Source organism: Candoia aspera, chromosome 12 (assembly GCF_035149785.1).
Source record: "Candoia aspera isolate rCanAsp1 chromosome 12, rCanAsp1.hap2, whole genome shotgun sequence".
In the NCBI taxonomy this organism is placed as follows: Eukaryota; Metazoa; Chordata; class Lepidosauria; order Squamata; family Boidae; genus Candoia; species Candoia aspera.
In genome coordinates, this window is record NC_086164.1 from 21066489 (window position 1) to 21086595 (window position 20107).

Genomic DNA, 20107 nt, shown 5'->3' on the forward strand with positions numbered 1-20107 from the left:
CATGGCGAATGATTCATCAGGCCCACCCTGATAGATGCTGCGTGCATCCTTTTCTGAATTGATTTCTCCTTCCTTTGTGCAAGTTGTTCAGTTTCTTTGTTTTCTTTAGGGATTTGTATATAATGCCTCTTCCTTAGTAGAGCAGTTTCTTGGCATTGAGGGCAGCCTGTTCCTCTTCTGGTCCACCATTCAGGGGAGAGGGGAGTTAGCTCAGCAGTTTCCTCTGGCTGGCTGGCTGGCTGGCTGGCTAGCTGGCTAGCATGGATGTTTCAGGAATGCTGCATTTTTAAAAAGAGGATATGATCTGCAGAATTTATCTATCTAGTAATATGGCATAGAGTTTAATATGCACTTCTACCAACAGCACAGTTTTTTGTGTAATTCTTGTGCAATCTTCCTTTCTAATTAAGGTGTATAGTGCTAAAGAGGGCACCAAGTTGGTGCATTGCATAAGACTTGATCTTAGCCAAAAGGTTGAGAAGCAATGAAGAATATCTGTGTCCATGCCTTTCTAAATCTGTGAGTCAGCGTCATGTATATTATTATACTGTTTTTTTTTCTACATGGACTCCTGATATTTATTCAAAAATCAGAAGGAGTCTGATAGCATCTTTTCCGTCTAACAAGTTTAATCAAAGGGCGTAAACTTTTGTGAGCAACAGCTCACTACATCAGATGCATGGAGTGGCTATATTGTTGAATTAAATTCATGCAGTTTAGCAACACCGTTCATCTGAGGAAGTGAGCTCACAAAAGCTTATGCCTTTTAATAAGGTTTGTTGGTATGAACAGATGCTTATAGATTCCTTATCCTTGGCTACCATAGACTAACATGGCTCTCTCCTACAATGTCTGACATTTATTCATAGCACCTCTTTTAAGCAAATACTGAGGTGGATCAGATACCCACTTCCTTTTACCAGATGAAAACCAAAATATTCTTTGTAAGGTGGCAAAATTTGTCCCTGAGACTGTTAGGAAACAAATGGCCTTATCAGCCACCTGCTTGTGACATGAAAATATAATGGAGTATTGCACCTTGTGGGCTGTTGGAAAGTTACTATCTATTTCCTTTGCAATCATGGCAAGTGCTTGGAATAACATATAGCAGAAAAGGTGTTATATTTCCAGGCGTACGGGTGGTGAGAAATCTTTGGGCCGTATTGGGACACAGATCAAGTTTTGATAATGAGACTCATTTTTCTTTGGAAAAATTCTACTTTGAAAATTGGTGGTAAATTATTCTGTTGGAAAGTTTGGCAGAAGCTGGGATCATGGCTTTAAATCAGCTGTTATAAAGTGACTATTTTAAGGATTTTTCATGACTTCAGATTGAATTTGGTCTTCCCAATTTGATGTGGAGGTATCTTTAACTTAAGAGTGTTCTCACAGATCAATATGGACCAGATCCTTTGGCTGCCTCAAAAACACCTGAGCTGCTATTTTTACTCGATGGAATCCATGTCAGAATTAAAACGTATAACATATTTGAATCAAAAGCTCAAGAATATTTTTAAATTGGACATTTCTGGGATATGTCAAACATGGACTAAAGAGAGAATTTCTGAAAGTCCCATCAATAGATTTATGTCCTTAAAAATGCTAAAATGGTATCTACAGATGTGAGATTAAGCCTGATTGATCAAAAAATTGTATTTGGGCTGGATTGGACTCCACAAAGCATGTATTTGAAAGGATGGACATCAGATTTTCTATGCTGGAGGTATAAATAATTTGAAGATTCATTGACCCATATGATACGGTCATGTGATCATTTGGTATCGTGTTGGGATAGTGTATTAATGTATGTAAGCAGATTTATGGGAAAATCTTTGAATGTTACGTATGTTAATGTAACATTAAACTATATACCAAAGCTTTGGAATGTGACTGTTTATCAGGAATTATGTTCGTATTGAGCATGGGGGGGTGGCAAAAAGAATCATACTGAGAAATTGGTAACGTGATATTATTCCAGATGTCAAGGAATGGTTATTAGAAACGTGCGATTCATCTGTTTTGGAAAAGCCAATACTTTCTACTAATCAAAGGATGTAGCAATATTTGTTACAATGGCAGAGATTTTGTGATATCTTACAATAATATTTTGTACTGTTCATTTTACTGTCGGTAAAAACAAGGCCTGGAGCTGACTGTAGTTCAGATCACGAACTTCTTCTTGCACAATTTAGGATCAGACTAAAGAGATTAGGGAAGACCCACAGATCAGCTAGATATGAGCTCACTAATATTCCTAAGGAATATGCAGTGGAGGTGAAGAATAGATTTAAGGGACTGGACTTAGTAGATAGGGTCCCAGAAGAACTATGGACAGAAGTTGGCAGCATTGTTCAGGAGGCGGCAACAAAATACATCCCAAAGAAAGAGAAAACCAAGAAGGCAAAATGGCTGTCTGCTGAGACACTAGAAGTAGCCCAAGAAAGAAGGAAAGCAAAAGGCAACAGTGATAGGGGGAGATATGCCCAACTAAATGCAAAATTCCAGAGGTTAGCCAGAAGAGATAAGGAATTATTTTTAAACAAGCAATGTGCAGAAGTGGAAGAAGACAATAGAATAGGAAGGACAAGAGACCTCTTCCAGAAAATTAGAAACATTGGAGGTAAATTCCAGGCAAAAATGGGCATGATCAAAAACAAAGATGGCAAGGACCTAACTGAAGAAGAAGAGATCAAGAAAAGGTGGCAAGAATATACAGAAGGCCTGTATAGGAAGGATAACAATATCGGGAATAGCTTTGACGGTGTGGTCAGTGAGCTAGAGCCAGACATCCTGAAGAGTGAGGTTGAGTGGGCCTTAAGAAGCATTGCTAATAAGAAGGCAGCAGGAGATGATGGCATCCCAGCTGAACTGTTCAAAACCCTGCGAGATGATGCTGTCAAGGTAATGCATGCTATATGCCAGCAAATTTGGAAAACACAAGAATGGCCATCAGATTGGAAAAAAATCAACTTATATCCCCATACCAAAAAAGGGAAACACTAAAGAATGTTCAAACTATCGAACAGTGGAACTCATTTCACATGCCAGTAAGGTAATGCTCAAGATCCTTCAAGGTAGACTTCTATTTCTGTTTTATTGACTATTCTAAAGCCTTTGACTGTGTGGACCATAACAAATTGTGGCAAGTTCTTAGTGGTGTGGGGATACCAAGTCATCTTGTATGCCTCCTGAAGAATCTGTATAACGACCAAGTAGCAACAGTAAGAACAAACCACGGAACAATGGAGTGGTTTAAGATTGGGAAAGGAGTACGGCAGGGCTGTATACTCTCACCCTACCTATTCAACTTGTATGCAGAACACATCATGCGACAAGCTGGCCTTGAGGAATCCAAGGCTGGAGTTAAAATCTCTGGAAGAAACATTAACAATCTCAGATATGCAGATGATACCACTTTGATGGCTGAAAGTGAAGAGGAACTGAGGAGCCTTATGATGGTGAAAGAAGAAAGTGCAAAAGCTGGCTTGCAGCTAAACCTCAAAAAACGAAGATTATGGCAACCAGCTTGATTGATAACTGGCAAATAGAGGGAGAAAATGTAGAAGCAGTGAAAGACTTTGTATTCCTAGGTGCAAAGATTACTGCAGATGCTGACTGCAGTCAGGAAATCAGAAGATGCTTAATCCTTGGGAGAAGAGCAATGACAAATCTCGATAAAATAGTTAAGAGCAGAGACATCACACTGACAACAAAGGTCCGCATAGTTAAAGCAATGGTGTTCCCCGTAGTAACATATGGCTGCGAGAGCTGGACCATAAGGAAGGCTGAGCGAAGGAAGATCGATGCTTTTGAACTGTGGTGTTGGAGGAAAATTCTGAGAGTGCCCTGGACTGCAAGAAGATCCAACCAGTCCATCCTCCAGGAAATCAAGCCAGACTGCTCACTTGAGGGAATGATATTAAAGGCAAAACTGAAATACTTTGGCCACATAATGAGAAGACAGGACACCCTGGAGAAGATGCTGATGCTAGGGAGAGTGGAAGGCAAAAGGAAGAGGGGCCGACCAAGGGCAAGATGGATGGATGATATTCTAGAGGTGACAGACTCGTCCCTGGGGGAGCTGGGGGTGTTGACGACCGACAGGGAGCTCTGGCGTGGGCTGGTCCATGAAGTCACGAAGAGTCGGAAGCGACTAAACGAATAAACAACAACAACTGTTCATTTTATAGTAGTGAATTCATTAGTACACTAGGCTCCTGGTTTCTAGGCCAGCACTTTAACCACTACACCAAACTGGCTCTCATATCATAGTCTTTATAGTTTTAATATCAGTAGAAAGTACAATTCTTACAGTAAAGTGTAAGAGTTCAAGTGTTAGTTTGGGATTAACGATCTGCATAGGTTTGTTATTAATCTGTTATTCTATCACTTTAATTCTTATTCCTGGATTGAGTGCAGTGTTATATGTTTTACACAGGGTCTGTGATGGAAATAAAAATAGCCTGTCTTTCTGCACTGCAGAATAAATAAGGGTGAGATACAGAACGTGGGCATTCAGACCAGACTTGGTCATGAACGTTCTGGGCAGATCTTGGGGAAAAAAAGTCTTCCATTCACAGCAGCCAGTGGCTGTGTTTGAGCATAGCTGTAAGTGTGTGTGGAAACCAAAACACTGTTACGTTTTGCCCTTGGAGGAGATAGTCCCCAACCAGAGCTTGTTTATGAAATTGGGATCCTATGAGAATAATATCAGCAATTGCTCTGAGCAAAAGGAGAACACTTTTCCCTCACCACTGAACACGCAAGGCCAAATGAACTCTGCTTCTCGCCCTTCCCTTTGTTCTCAAAGTCTTTAACTCTGGATCACAGTAGAAATTTGTGCGAATTCTCCATCCATAGGAGAGGAAGAAGAAATTTGAGAAGGATGGTGAGAAGTTTTACTCCATGTTGGATCGTCACTTGAGTTTATCTTCAAAGAAAAAGGAATCTCAACTGCAGGAGGTAAAGTACAGCATTCGTTGGGTGGTGGTCAGAATGTGACTCTTTGTCTGAGGACACTTGTGGGAGGAAGGCAAACTAATTTAGCCCAGCAGGTCAAGATACTTGCATGCCATTTTATTTATTTATATCCTGCCGTTTCTTCAGGAAATCAAGACACCTTACATAAGGATCGCTCTGAATTATGCCTGTGGCTCTTGTTCCTTTCCTGCCTGCCAGAAAGTTTTTCCCCACCCCTGAGTTAGCACACCAATAGCTTAGGTCCACCTCACGTTTTGTTCCCAGCAAATGGGTTAGCATTAAGTTATCGATCAATGGTTGACGGTCACTTCTTTGAATTTAGGTACCAGTGCGATCATCATATGGATACTGCAGCAATTGCATCTGCCTATTTTGGCAGTTCTCTTTGGCAGACAAAAACTTTCTGGACTTTACAATTTATCACTAGTGGCATGCAAAAAAGAAACAGGAGCCATCTCTGCAACAGCTTTGCAAGGTAGATTAGTCTGAGAAAGACGCAATTGGCCCTAAGTCACCCGGTGCATTTTGCTGGCTAAGGGTGGACTTGAACTTGGATTTCCCTAGACTTGGCCCAACCCTTTCGCCTCCACCCTCACCCGCCTTCCGCTTCTATGAGAGCAGTGAATGTGGCTGAGTCAATGGAAATTGCTGGCTCCAGTTTGTAAATTAGTCTCCTCGTGAAGACAGTTCACTAAATGGCAAAAGCATGTGTTCAGTAATAGGAGGGAATTAGTTGAATCTTTTTATTCACTTTTTCCTTTTACCTTTTTTTGTTATATAAAGAATTGTTGATTTCTGTTGCTTCAGTTTGCACACAGTAATGGATGTTTTGAAATTAAGGCAAGTCTCAGATAGGAATTCTGGCTAGAGTAGCTAATACAGTTTGTTCTTGGGAAGCAATTCAAAACACATGGTGTTTTGTGTTCTGGGTCCCCCCCGCCTTTTCTACTTTTAAAAGTAGTGTTCAGCTGCTCATGGATTTATAGCTTCTCTAATTGCAGCAGAAGGATTGTGTAATACTGCCTCTTTTCTTTCTTTCTTTCTTTCTTTCTTTCACAGGCTGATTTGCAGGTTGATAAAGAACGGCACATTTTTTTTGAATCTTCTCTGGAATATGTGTATCAAATCCAAGAAGTGCAGGAGAGCAAGAAATTCAGTATTGTAGAGCCCGTAAGTCTGCTGCCCCTGCCTATTGTTTAAGCAAACTTACCCCAATTCAAAGGGAATAGAGATTCTGTAATCCACAGGCTGGAAATCCGTTCTCAGTGTTCTTTTGCGTTTCTTTTTATTTTTTATTTCATCTTGATGTAAGTGGAAATTGAGTGTTTCTCTTTGTTTTAAGCGGGTCAAAAACAAGAAACTGAAATTTGAAGATTTCTATGGGTAGATAACAAATAGTTCCATTCCATTTAGAAGTGGTAGAAAATTAGTTTTTTATTATCTATAAAATATATCTTTCGTCACAAATTAAGTCTATGTAATGATCCATACCAGCTAGCTCTTAAAGTTGCAAAGGAGGGCTTAAAAGTTCATGGGCCATGTCTGCTAATACTGTTGTATTCAAACATTGTTGTCCTTGACTTAGAGAAAATATAAATTATGCAGAAGTAGAGGGAAAAACCTACTTATCACACACAAATTGCAGATGCACACACATTGAGGCATCAGGGAGGGAGGGTTCGGGAACATTAGTTGCTTGTGTTTCCTCATTGGGTCTGAACTCGGCCAGAATCTTTAACTTGTCCGCAACCTAAGATGAGGTCTGTGACACTGATCAACCCTGTTTGGCAAATGTTGAAATTGGTTCTGATTTGTTACGAAGCCATTTGGCAGCATGTCCCTGCTCCAAAGGCCCAGTTCCATTTTTGGCATGGTCCTCGTGACTTCCTGCTTTTCCCCAGAGAGATTTCTAAACATTCTTACCATTCCTCCCTGCCCAGGTGTTGGCTTTTCTTCACAGCCTCTTCACTTACAACAACCTGACCGTGGAGCTCACCCAAGATTTCCTTCCATACAAGCAACAGCTTCAGCTCAGTTTGCAAAATGTAAGTCAATTTCCAATATTCCCAGCATCCTTCTTTGTGTTTTTAATTGGAGAAGCACTTCTTGAGGGACACTCTTGTTCTCACCACTGACCTTTAGGCTACACATGTACATTTTAACTCCAGAGCTTGCTTTTTAAAAATGCAAGGAATCGGTTATATCTAGAGGGCACTTGATCCTGTTCTTAGCCTTCTTTTTAACTCGAGACAGGGACATCTGGGAAGCTCCAGCCTGTGCCCTCTGATCCATAGGGAGCCAGATGAACGCTAAGGGGTGCTCTGACCTGCGGGGACCTGCCCTGGGGCCTCCCTCAGGTATTCTGGGCCTCCCCAAAGAGGAAGAAGCTCTTGGACAGCCAAGGACACCAGGCCTGCATTGGCAGGGGTCCCAGCTGGAGCACTTGCTTGCTCAGGTGCCTTCCCTGGAAGAGGAAAGGTTGATCAAGGGCCCCCCAAGGGCTGAGCAGGACATGTACCTCCAGTTCCCAGACTGGGGAAGGGGGAAAATGGCTGTTCAGAGCAGGTGCTTTCTTCCACAGAGGAGAAATCTGGAAGTGCAGATTCCAAGTCTCCTCCTTCATGGGAAGCTGGTGGGTGTTGCCGCACAGGACCTTTGCGGAGGGGGCAGACATGCCTCCCCTCAAGCTCGTGCCCAGCCCAGTGGGAGAGACCCTGGGTTCAGTTACCAGCTTTGGACCTAAGAATGAGAACTCTGGGGAAGGGCAAACTGTGTGCTGCAGATCAGATCTGTTTGAGCCTCTCTCAATAAACATTCTTCCTGAGCATGCAAAAAGTTTTTGGGGTTTTTTTTGGTACTTGGAAAAAAACAGCCTCACTAAGCACCGTGCAGGCAAGATGCAAAAAGTATGCTTGGTTGTTGTTTCCCTTCTTTCTGATATGAATTTTAAAATATTTAAAAATAATCCCTTTGGCCAATTTTTTGGTAAGTAATAACCACTGTTATTACCATCCATTTATGCCAAAGGTTCTAGGATGAAAAATTGAACCCTCCAGTGTTCTCTTGGTGGCACATTCTCAAAACAGCCACACCGATCTTAAAATGTTTTGCACACCTTTACTTCCTAGCATATCTCTGCAAAGTTCCCAGGGGCATCTGCTTAAAATGACTGCTAGGCTAGCTCACCAAGATTAGCCTCCTTCTTTGGCTCTTTCATTGAAGACCATCAGAGTATTCTTTTGGCCATTTGATCATGAAGATTTTGGTTCCTTAGGGTCAAACATGAATTGATTCTTTTCTCATGTTGCTCAATAGACAAGGAATCATTTCACCAGTACTCGTGAAGAGTTGGAAGACCTCAAGAAAAGAATGAAAGAAGCTCCGCTAACCTGCAAGTTACCTGGCAAACCAACCATTGAGGGATACCTTTATTCACAAGAAAAATGTAAGAGGCAGAGTTGCTTTCTTATTTTAAATGAAGTTCTTACATAGTAGAATCCTGAAAGTTCTGGAATGAAAATAAGACATGTGCTCACTCCTTGTTGCTATGGCTAAAAAATTGCCTTTGGTTGAAGATCCTGGAAATAAGTGACCTCTGCTTGCCAGCTTGCATCCTTGTAGTCAACTGAAGATGCTCATGCTCAGTGATGTCATCAAAAGTCACCTTTGTATCAAGCCTTGGCCTAAAACTAATTGAAATGAAATGGTAAGGAGGGATTGGGGAGCAAAAAAATTCAAAAATGAACCTGGGAGGTTGTGCCTTGGCTTGCCCAATTCAAACCTCCAAGCCCTCCTCCCAAGCAGATAGGCTTACTTTAGGAGTAAGGACCCAATAGTAGAGTCAGTGGTTTTTCTGGGGAGGGCAGACTCGCCAAGTTGTCTTTCTCCTCCTCCCTTGACACTTCTTTTGAAATACAGGGAGATTACTTGCACTATTTATGGGGACTTAACTAGAATTTTCACTATTCCTTTCAGAAAATTTACCTGGGATACAGGGAAATGAGGAAAAATTAAAATGGAACCATCTCCTCCTTCCCCATCTTATTCCCCCAGGCTAAACAAGCTCCCCTTGGGATCTAGCATGGCTGCAAAACTGGGAGCTGTGTATTGGAGCTGCACAAATCATTCAGAGGGGCACAAGCACTCCTTGAAGCACCGAGGAACCATGGGATCCTCTGGAAGTGTTGGCCCAGGTGCTTCACAAGCTGTCCCAGGAGGTCTGCACCCAAGTGCAGGTACATCACTGGGATAGTGGCAGAAGGAAGGGGCTGTGTGTGCAGATGCTGTTGAGGACCACATGAAAAAGTAGCATCTTTGAGAAGAGGTGCTTCACTCTTGTCAAAACCTTTTGGTGAGCACTTTGGAATGCTTCATACAGCCCTGAGTGGGTTGTGCTGCCCATCTTAATTTCTCCAGGATTTTTCACAATATCCCTTCTGCACATACTCTTCCCATGCTAAACCTTGACTCTGCCCCTCAGTTCTGTCTTGCTGGGATGAAGAAGATGATGATGATGCTTTTATTATAGTCAGAGACCAAAAGTCCAGTATGAAGTTTTCTACATTAAAAAAAAAAAAAGAAACAGGAGAGGATTGATTAATTGATTGATTGATTAATTGATTACAGGTAGTCCGGGGATCACGGCCATTTGTTCAGTGACTGTTTGAAGTTATGTTGGCACTGAAGGAATGGTAGTTACGACCAGTCCTCAAAGTTAGGGCCGTTGCTGTGTCCCCGCGATTGTGTGATCAAAATCTGGGCGTTTGGTGACTGGCCCTCGTTTACGACCGGTCTCAGCATCCCGCAGTCACATTCTCCTGCCCTGTGCAAACTGCTTCTGCTTCAGTCCCCCCACCCACCTGTCTCCCCCCCAGATCTGCCATTTTGGCCCTCCCACACACTGTAGCCTACCCCACCACCTGCAGCTGACCTTCGCTGTTGTCTTCCTTCCCCTGCTGGCCTGGATCCAGGCGCTGGGCAAGGGTGCAGCTAAGTCTGTGGCATATTTCTTGACTGCTGATTCCTTTACTGTTGATAGTCCTAAAAGGCAGAAGCGATCCACCACTTCAATATCTTTATTGTCAATTCTAAGTCTGGTTGCTGTATCTGTTGTCACTAGTTTGTTCTCCTTTATATTAGTCTCTTTTTGTCCCTGTGATCCTTGACTTTTTCTGCTACAGCTTGCAAATCATTTGCATTTTCAGCTATCAAAATAGTTGACACTACTTTGTTGTTTTTGTTGTTTACTGGTGTTTCTTCTTCCAGTTTTAAAAACATGGTCGTCATCTTCCAATTTATTTTCTCCCAATATATATTCTGCATATAAATTGAATTAATAAAGGGTGAGTATACAGATTTGTCTCACTTCTTTGACAACCTGGAGTCAGTCTGTTTCACTGTGTTCTATCCATACTGTGGTGTCCTGACTTGTGTTTAGGCGTCACGTGAGGACAGTGAAATGTTTCGGGATTCCCATTTTCCTAAGTTCATTCCACAGCTTGATGTGATCGATACAGGTAGTCCCTGGGTTAAGAACGCTTGGTTTATGGAAGACCCACAGTTAAGAACAGAGCCTATCGTAGCAAAATCTGAGTTAAATTCACAGTGATTTGGGTTAAATGCACAATGGTTCAAGTGTACAATTGAAGGTCTCCCTATAAGCATGAAGCATGTGCTGACTTATTCTGTGTAGTCTTTGGCTTTCTCAGTTATCCAGCATTCCCAGCAATAATGGCTTGTGCTCCTTTTCTAAAGCCAGCCTGAACATCTGGTATCTCCCTTTCCATGTAGGGCTCTAATCCACATTGGATGGTCCCAGCATGTGAAATTAACGATATTATTAAACAGTTTGTGCACTCTGTTAATTCTCCTTTCTTTGGTATTAGTACAAAGACTGAGTTTTTCCAGTCTGTCAGCCACTGTCATGTTCTCTGGATTTGCTGGCATAGCTTGGTTAGAATCCTTACTGATTCTTTTTCTGCTGCTTGCCATATTCTGTAGATATTCCATCAATTCCTGTCACCTTCCAACTTGATTGTTGTTGTTGTAGTATTATTATTAGACTTTTATCATATTTTTATATATGTCAATCAAGGCATCAAACATACCTAATACTCCTGCCACCTATTTTCCTCACAACAACCACCCTGTGATGTGGGTTGGGCTGAGAGGGAGGGACCGGCCCAAGGTCACCCAGCCGGCTTTCATGCCCAAGGCGGGACTAGAACTCACAGCCTCCTGGTTTCTAGCCCAGCACCTTAACCACTAGACCAAACTGGCTCTCTAATGACTGAGTGTTGATCTAACTTCATCTTCTAACCTCTTCTAGAGGTGGTTGTAAGTCAGGAATATGTTCTTAGATATCTTGAATGTTAACATCTCTCCTGTACAGAATTTCAGTACACTTCCATCTTTTTTTGATCTTCTTGGAATCAGTTACTATCTGTCCATTGACGTCCTTTAGCGTACTAATTCAAGGTTGGAACCTCCTTTATTCAGAGATCTTTTGGAACACTTTCCTTGTTTTTCCATGTCTGTTTCCCTCTTCTGTGTCTTTACAGATGTTGTTGTAATGCTGCTTCTTGTCCCTGAAATCCTTTCCTAAGTTCCTTCCTGAGATCATTGTTTTTCTTGGCTTTGGTTTCTCTTCTTGGTAATTTCCATGGTTTGTTCTGACACCCAGTTTGCTTTCTTCTCTCCTCATTTTTGGCAGTCTCTTTTCACATTCATCCTTACCAACTTCTTTAAGTTCATTCCACAGTTCCTTTGGTACAGAATCAAAGAGGTTCAGGACTTCAAGTGATTCCTGATGTTCTCCTTGAAAATGGTGGGTGTATGCTCAAGATCGTATCGTGGAAACTGGTTGGCTTTCTTCTTCCACTTTAGCTTAACTTGGAACTTCCACACAAGCAATATATGATCTGTTCCACAGCCAGCCTCTGGCTATGTCTTTGCTGTTATAACCTCCTTCTACCAATAATATAGTAAAGATTTAAAGACCCTTTAAAGGAGTTCAGTTTCCGTTTCCCATCTGAGAGATGTCACTTTACAAGCAAGGCCATTAATGCATTCGTGCATGAGTTTCAGATACAGTTTTGTGCCGCTGTGCATAAGTGTGTGTTCACATGCTTGTGTATATACAACCATACACCCACACTCATATACATAGGAAGTGGTCTGCTATTTATTGGAAAAACTCAGGCAGGGAGGACAGACAAAAGTAAAGATGCTTATCCGTGTGCTGTATCTGACTGTAGTCATCCTTCCAAAAAGTGTGACCAGGGTAATAGCAACTGTTGATTGCCATGTTGTTCCTGTATTTACTTTTCCCTCCTTTCTCCCCCAACCCACTCAGAGTTTCCCTTAGAACCATAAGGTTGGAAAGTGCCTCAGAAGTCATCTGAACTGGACCCTTGTTTGGTGCAGGATCTGCTAAAGCATTTTGGAGAGACTGCTGTTCAGCCTTCATTGCAAAGCCCTCCGGCAAAGGGGAATTGCGATGTACATAAAACAGCCTATTCTACTCTTTGACAGCTCTCACCGTTAGTGAGAGCCCTTCCTAATATCTTACTGGATCTACTTCCTTATACTCTGAGGTCTTGCCCTCTGGGGCAACAGAGAACAAACGTACTTCTTCCTTACAGCTTCAGATTTCTGCAGACTGCTATCATTTCTCCCCTCAGTCTTCTCTTCTGGAGGCTAAACATACCACTTCCTTTAAATTTCTCAGTGGAGAATTTCCAGTTCCCTCATCCATCAGCCCTCTTCTGAGCATGTTTGTCTGCTTTCTTTTCAGATTGTAGTGTCTGGAATTGGATGCCCTACTCCATAAGGGGCAAGACCAAGGCAGGATAGAGAGTGAAAATCATTTCCCATGATCTGGACTTTGCCCCCTGTTAATTCATCCCCAAATAGCTTTTGTTCTTTAGCAGCTTCATCACACTGGTGGCTCATGTTCGTTCTGTGACCCATTAGAACACCCAGTTCATTTTCAGATTCATCACCGTCAAGCCAGGGCAGGGCTCCCCCATTCTATGCTTGTGCCTTACAATTTTTTTTCTCCTCAGATGCAGGACTTTGTCATTTTCCATGTTAAATGTCAATCTGTTTCTTTCGGTCCACTGTTGACGCCTGCCTGGATCTTTCAGATATCTTCTTCCTCTCCTAAACTGTTGGTCACTCTTAGTTGTTTTGTTATCTGCAAATGAAATAATTGTCCCATCGACTCCATCCTGGTCATTAATAAAAATGTTGAATAGCACTGGGCCCAGGGTAGAGACCCATGGCCTTTTACTCCAAGCTGAAGTGGAGCCATTAACAAGCACTCTTTAGGTATGATCATCCAGTGAGACTGTCTAATAGTGGCATCATCTAGCCCATTTCTTCCCATTCTGTTAATGAGGATGTCATGAGTTTTAATCAAATGAAAGCATGGTATCTTTTGGGATGCAATACAGTTACTTACATTCAACCAAAGGTGCCCTTGTAACCAGAACTGACATCAAGGAGTTGAGTCTGGTTCTCACATAGGCTAAATCAAGAAAGATTGGCAAGGGTCTCCACTGCATGCAAACAAGTACAACATGTCTAGCCTGTGGCATTATTTTTTATCTGCAACAGGAGAAGTGAGAGAAAATCAATGTCTGCCTGCCATTTGTCTTTTCTTTTAGTGCTGAAAATCCAGGCCCAGGTGGTGGTTGAGAGTGGTTGCATTAGATGTTGCACAGAAGTGTGGAGAGCAGGGTGTCTCAGATATTAACTTAATTCATCTCTTGACTTGATGTAGGGGCACTGGGGATCTCCTGGGTCAAATACTACTGCCAGTATGAAAAGGAAACAAAGATGTTAAGAATGACACCCATGGAGCAGAAACCAGGAGCGAAACAAGTAAGTAGTTTCTTGGCTCAATTACTCTGTGCTCCTCATGCTGTGAAACCAGATAGAACTTCTACACCACTTCTGTAGCCCTTAACTAATGCTGAGCTAAAACTGCAACTTGTGGGTTCTCCCCTCCTCTGTACTTTCTGATCTCCAGTTCAGATGTTCTTGTTTCTTTTTTGTTTGTAATCTTCACAAGGGATGTAACTAATTTTAGAGTTTCTAGAGGCAGAGACCCTACAGGCTGGTGATTATGAGCGCTCGTCTCGTTTCATGTCAGAAATGCAGGAAATAGAAAGAGGAAAAGTATATAAAATTTATATAGCTCTCGCCCAGTATCAGGCCACACTGATGGCAGAGGTGTTTCCGATCAATGTCACTCTGTGTGCATGTCAGTCCCAGGGCACTGTGGAAGATGGGTAGTTGTTTGAATATTGCCGCATTCGCAGCAAACATCCTTGCCCTCAGGGAGAAACCCCTGTTTTTCCATATAATCTTTAGTTCTGGCCGAACCAGTGCACTGTCTGTTTAAACATCTCCAACCATCCAGTCCTCCTCTGAACCTCCAGGCAACTCCTCAAGCGGTTCTGTCCAATTATGAAGGTGTTTTACTTGAGATTTTCATCTTTTTAATTGTTCTGTTTGAGGTGTAGTAGCAGAAAGACACTAGTTTGAGGAAACCTGTCCTTAACAGAATGGTAGTTCTTTGACATGTCAGGTTTGCATTGTCTCATTCACCTGGCTATCAGAAGAATAGCAAACAGGACAATTGGTCTTCTAACCTGCAGGATCATCATCAGCTATCTGGGTTCTACCAAGTCTTTTATCCAGGATTCTCAAGCTGATGACAGTGTCTTGAATCATACCTAAACTTGTTATCTCACTGAACTTTAGCTGCAGTGCAGCTTCTTTTATTGTGTCTCCAAAATGCTCTTTTATCAATCAAAAAGTACTTCCATTATACACTTTTTCTCAGTGTGGCATCTCTTAAAGGATCAGTATTTCTGTTATTAAGTATCCTTTGCTCCATTAATGTAGGCAAAATTTTGCTGTATCTAACCCAAGGCCTGTCTCTACCTGCAATTCCCTGTTGCCATCCTTATCAATCATGTTTGGAAAAACCTTTCTACTGGAACAACAGGAAGCTTATTTTCCCCTTGGTTACTTTACCAGCAGGGGAAGGAAGGAAGGAATAAAAGTTCCTCAGAATTTTCTTCTCCTGCCAAAGAGGATTCTGACATTCTACTTCTTCCTTAGGAAGTCTGAGCATTTCCTTTGGATTTCTCTGAATTGTGTTTTCCAATTGATGTTATTGTTGGGGGTGGTAGAGACAGTGTGGCTGCTGATTTTCTTTCCATGTTCTGAAACTCTCTGGTGCCCATGCTTCTCTGAGAGGGTCCCGTGCAGGAAGTTCCCTTCTGATGTCTTTCCATCAGAGTTAATTGGAAGCCTGGCAGACCAGGAACGCTGCAGACCATGACAGACATTGCTGCAACAGAAAGCAGGATGTTGGCCACCACCTAACTAAATAATGCGGTAGTGCCTTTGTCAACTTTATCTTCTCTTTTGAAAGAAATTTTGAAAGCAAATTCTCATCAAATTGGATGAGACCCACTTGAAAGAAAGGCAAAAGGATGAATATGTTGTATAGGGAGGAAAGGTTTAATTCTCTCTCCACACTGGGATGTCAAAAAAATCTCAAAAGTGTATTGTGTACCACAGGGCAGGTGCTGCACAGAAGTCATGCTTTTTGGGCCCTGACAGATGGCATTGTTTAATAAACGAGACCAGAATTTTATTTATTTATTTATTTATTTGCTTATTTTCTATCCTGCTTTTATTATTTTTATAAATAACTCAAGGTGGAGAACATACCTAGTACTCTTTCCTCCTCTTTTCCCCACAACAACAACCGTGTGAGGTGAGTTGGGCTGAGAGAGAGGCCCAAGGTCACCCAGCCGGCTTTCATGCCTGAGGCGGGACTAGAACTCTCCCTCTCCCAGTTTCTAGCCTGTTATATGCCCAACCTGCCAGTTTATAAAATGCCCCCCCACCCCCGCTGCCATGAGAGACTTTCTGTTAAGCTTAATTGCTGCTAGATGTTAACCTTTAGGTATAAATACATGACTGGATTCATGCAGGGTACTAAGGGATGGATTACCTAACTGTGATTTGTTGAATAAGGCACAGTGCATTGGGTTCTCATGGCACACTAAGCCATAAACCTAGAGTGGGCAACCCGCAGGCTAGATGAGGGACCAGCCCCCGTTTGTACCCCCCCGACATAGCACTGCTGAAATGCGGCAACAAAATGGCAGACTTCCAGCATGACATGTTTTGGGAGGGTTGGGAAAATTTGAAGGGTGGGAGGGCTAATAGTTTGCTTCTGTAAGGATGGAGAACCCAGGGGCAATGGTTCATTGCACCTGGGTGCTCTAACCTTACACATCAAAGGGAAGGAAGGATAGAGGAGAGACTACAGACAATGAAGGGGCAAGGGATAAGAAGAGAGCAGATGGCAGCAACCCCGTTCACAACTGAGAGGCTGAGAGGCCACCATCACTCAAGTCAACGCAGAGGAAGGGGCGGGACAAAGAAAAGGTGGGAACACAAAGGAGGGAGGCGGGAGGAAATGGAGCCAGTTGTGGCTTTGACAGTCTGAGGGAAGGACCTAATAAAGAACTTCGCATATCCATCGTGGCTTGTGCTGTGAGCTTCTGAAATTAGGCCTTAAAGTAAAAACCTCACAGCTTCGTAGAGGCCCCCAATTCCTGTTCCCTCCGTTATCCCTCCAGGAAGCTAAACAAGGGCCCAAAGTTTTCAGCCATGGCTGTTTCATCTTTCCAGAAGGTTGGGAAGCTGATTTGCAGCCCCGACTTCTCCCAGGTTGCCCACCCCATCCCATGTTGGTTTACAAAGCAAAAGGTCTAGGAATGTGCAACATAGAAAACAAAAATAAATTGTATTATGGTTCACTGCATCCAGCCCACAGTGTATGTGAGAAAATGAAGAGCTCCAGCCCCATTCACAAGGGAGGTCCACCTCTTGTCACGGACCTCTCCAAAAGTAGCTAGAAGTGAACCTACCACTCTCTCATTGACTGTGGTGGGAAAGCTCTCTTGGCTGGTTTGGTCCACCAGATGTCTCTAGCAAGCCTAGGTAGTGGGTACTGAGCATCAGGCTGTCTAGAAGAAGGGAGTAGCTCAGTTCTTGTGCACCGGTGGCTCCACAGAATGATAAATGGATTTGTGGGAATTCCCCACGGTGAATAAAACCGATGAGCTCCTCCTGGTTGGAGTGAGTGTGCCAGCTACCCATTCAGAATCAGTTGGGTTCCCCATTCCATTCCATATCCCCTTTGCACAGGCACAGCCCAAGCTTCATCTGCTGACTTGTCTAGGCAGAGCACGACCAAGGTCTGGCAGCCATTTAGCTGCAGGTGCGAGGCATCAACCCTCACAGGGCTTTTGCTTGTGTACGCAAAGTAAGATTGCTGATGGAAAAGCAACTCCTGGGTCCAGCCCTCAGTGTGGAAAGGTGATGTTCTACAAAGTTGGCAGCTGTGAGTGAACCCATGGTTCACCCAGAAGAAGCCATAGGCTTCCCAATTCAAGCCACAGCCCTCCAGTGCACACTCAAGAAGGGAGAAAGAAAAGCATAGCCATGGACTGCAAAGAACCACCTTGGGCAGTTCTCCCTCTCCTGTCATTTTTCCCCTCTTACCTCCTCCCCACCAAGGGATCTCGGTGACTTTTACCTCCTGTGCCCATGTCCTGCGTATCTCTGCTCCTAGGACTGTGGCTTCTGGAAGGGGAGGAGTCAAGGAGGTTTTGGGGGATTCTCCATCATTCAGCCAACCCACCACCACCATTTCCAGAGCCCAGCACCACCTAGGCACTCCTCCTCCCTACTCTCTCCCATCCATGTCTTCCTTTCCCTTCTTGCTTACACTTTTGCAGATCCACTTGGTATTGCCCATGCCTTGAAAAAAAAAAAATCGAAGAAGCTCACTGTAACTGCAGAAGAACCATCACAGCCCAGCAGCCAAGGAAGTGAAGGCTGGCTGATGCTCTGAACTTCCTCCTCTGTTCTCCACCTTGTAAATTACCACCCTCCCAAGTGCTGCTGCATTTTGTCCCCCTCTGCAGCCTGCAGCTGGGCCAGCGTGGGGGTGGGGTGCTTTCTCAGAGCACACGCGTAGTCTGCCAGGCCTCCCAGCAGCCCGACACAGCCCAGGTCCTGCAGGGTCCCCAGCAGCCTCAGCTCCGAAGTGCAGGGCAGAACTGTGGCTGCTCCTTCAAGCCAGCTGCAGGGCCGAGGCCTGCCCAGGATCCTGCGGTTGACTGGCTGTGGGCTACTGGCAGAGGAGTGAAGCCGGGGCACCAACCCCCGGGCGGGAGTTCTGCTGAAAAACGCTAGGGTGGCCACCTCTGCCAGGCTGCTCCTGCACCAGCCCTTTGCTCTGCAAGCTTCCCTGGAACCGGGAGATGTTGGCTCCTGCTCCTGCCCTCTGATTTGCCAGGAGGAACCTTGAGATTAAGACCAGCTTCGACTTGCACTGATTGGAGGGTGGCTAGTACTCTTGACCCAGACTTCTTAAAATGCCACCTCAACTGCTGCTGTTGTTTCTTTTAACATATTATACGGGTTCTCTTCTCTCAGGGCACCACTGTGCATTTGATTCTGAAATCCTGTGTGCGAAGGAAGACTGACTCCATAGACAAAAGGTTTTGTTTTGACATTGAGACAGTTGAGAGGTGAGCTAAACCTTTGGCAGCTTCAGTCACAGTGGTGGCACTGAAATAATGTTTGACAGCTTTTTCTTTTGAAGATTTAGCAGATAAAAAGAAATTGTCATGAAAGGGCGAAAGCTTTTCCTCTCATTCAGATGACTGGGAATGTCAATCTCCTGGGAGAGTTGAAGGGGCTGTGAGGAACTCCCCTCTCCCGCAATGCATAGATGCATATTAAAGCTTCCTTAACCTCTCCCCTCTCTGCTCGAACGTGTCCGGTGAATGGAAGGCTATGATCTCTATGGGTCGTTGCTGAGCTGCTCTTTCTGTTTGAAAGATTTTTCTAACATTCAGTCAAATGAGAGTTTGGGTGCTTTCTGCCTGCAATGATGTTGGAGAATTTCAAGAGAAAGCAGCTGAGTTTTGATGAGCTCTGGAAACTTTTCCAGGATTCCACCTCCACCAGTTCTGCTCAGATCCCATTAAGCTGTTGTTGGCATCTGTTGGCATCCAGATTTGATGCTGGTTAAGAATCCAGAGCTGCTTGGTGAAGCCATGGCCAGTGTTGATGATGTGAGACTTGACTTAATAAAATGTTCTTAAAGAAAAAGGGGACATTATTGCTCAGAAAAATGGGTTAAATAATTTAGAGAGAAAAGTGTAGAAATAGTTTCATAAATTTGGTAAATGTCTTTCAATAGTATAAAATGTATGCATCTGTTTTCAGTTTTGGATTGAGCTAAAATACAAGTCCGGAGCTTAAGACGTTTCCTTGATCAAGCCAGTGATGACTCAATTTGATGTAGTTCATCTAGCCACTATTTCATTTTGCAGCTGGGCAACTTCCAGATCTGTGGATTTCAGCACCCAAAGTTCCCCAGCACCATGGCCGTTGCTGAGAATTTTGGGAGTTAAGTCCATGTATCTGGAAATTGTCTGATTTGGGAAACATTGATCTAGTATAATGAGAGAAACGTCATTCCTCAGATTGAACAAATACATACCTTCAGTTTCTAAAAAGTGAGGCATTAATATACAGATGAGTTCCTCCTTAAAGAAGCCTGCATACTTTTCTCAGTGTGAGCCCTTCCTGGAGCCTCCCTCATATTCTTCTGCTTTATTTTGGGAGTTGTAAGAAAAAAAAGAAAGCTAAATTTGAGTTTTGTTTTTTCTTTCTCATCACCCTTGTTGAATTTTCTACAGATCTGGTCCTATCACCTTACAAGCTCCCTCAGAAGCCAACCGACGGCTCTGGATGGAGGCCATGGATGGGAAAGAACCGGTATGTACCCACAGACTGGCTCCTAGCGGAGGCCAATGGAGCTTTAGGAGACACAGAGGCAGACAGAGGCGAGGCTGTTGGTTGGTCTTTCTTCTTCAGAGAGTGGGACTTTAAAAATATTCCAAGGAGTGATTTTAGATTGGCGAAGTCTCAGCAAAAAGGGTTTTAGCTAATTTTTAAAAAATAAAAAGTATGTCTTGGTATAGTTAAAAGTCTTTGAATGGTGTCTTGGAAT

The 20107-nt window shown here is 43.3% G+C and overlaps 1 protein-coding gene across 1 annotated transcript in view; it reads left to right on the top strand.

The window, feature by feature from the left end:
• OPHN1 (oligophrenin 1) overlaps nt 1–20107 on the top strand; it is a 110193-nt gene that overhangs the window by 46895 nt on the left and 43191 nt on the right. Inside the window, exons 5-11 of the mRNA XM_063313792.1 lie at nt 4861–4962; nt 6040–6150; nt 6921–7025; nt 8296–8425; nt 13766–13866; nt 18520–18614; nt 19794–19872. Of these exons, the coding sequence (XP_063169862.1) occupies nt 4861–4962; nt 6040–6150; nt 6921–7025; nt 8296–8425; nt 13766–13866; nt 18520–18614; nt 19794–19872 (723 nt within the window). The remainder of the gene's footprint in view (nt 1–4860; nt 4963–6039; nt 6151–6920; nt 7026–8295; nt 8426–13765; nt 13867–18519; nt 18615–19793; nt 19873–20107) is intronic.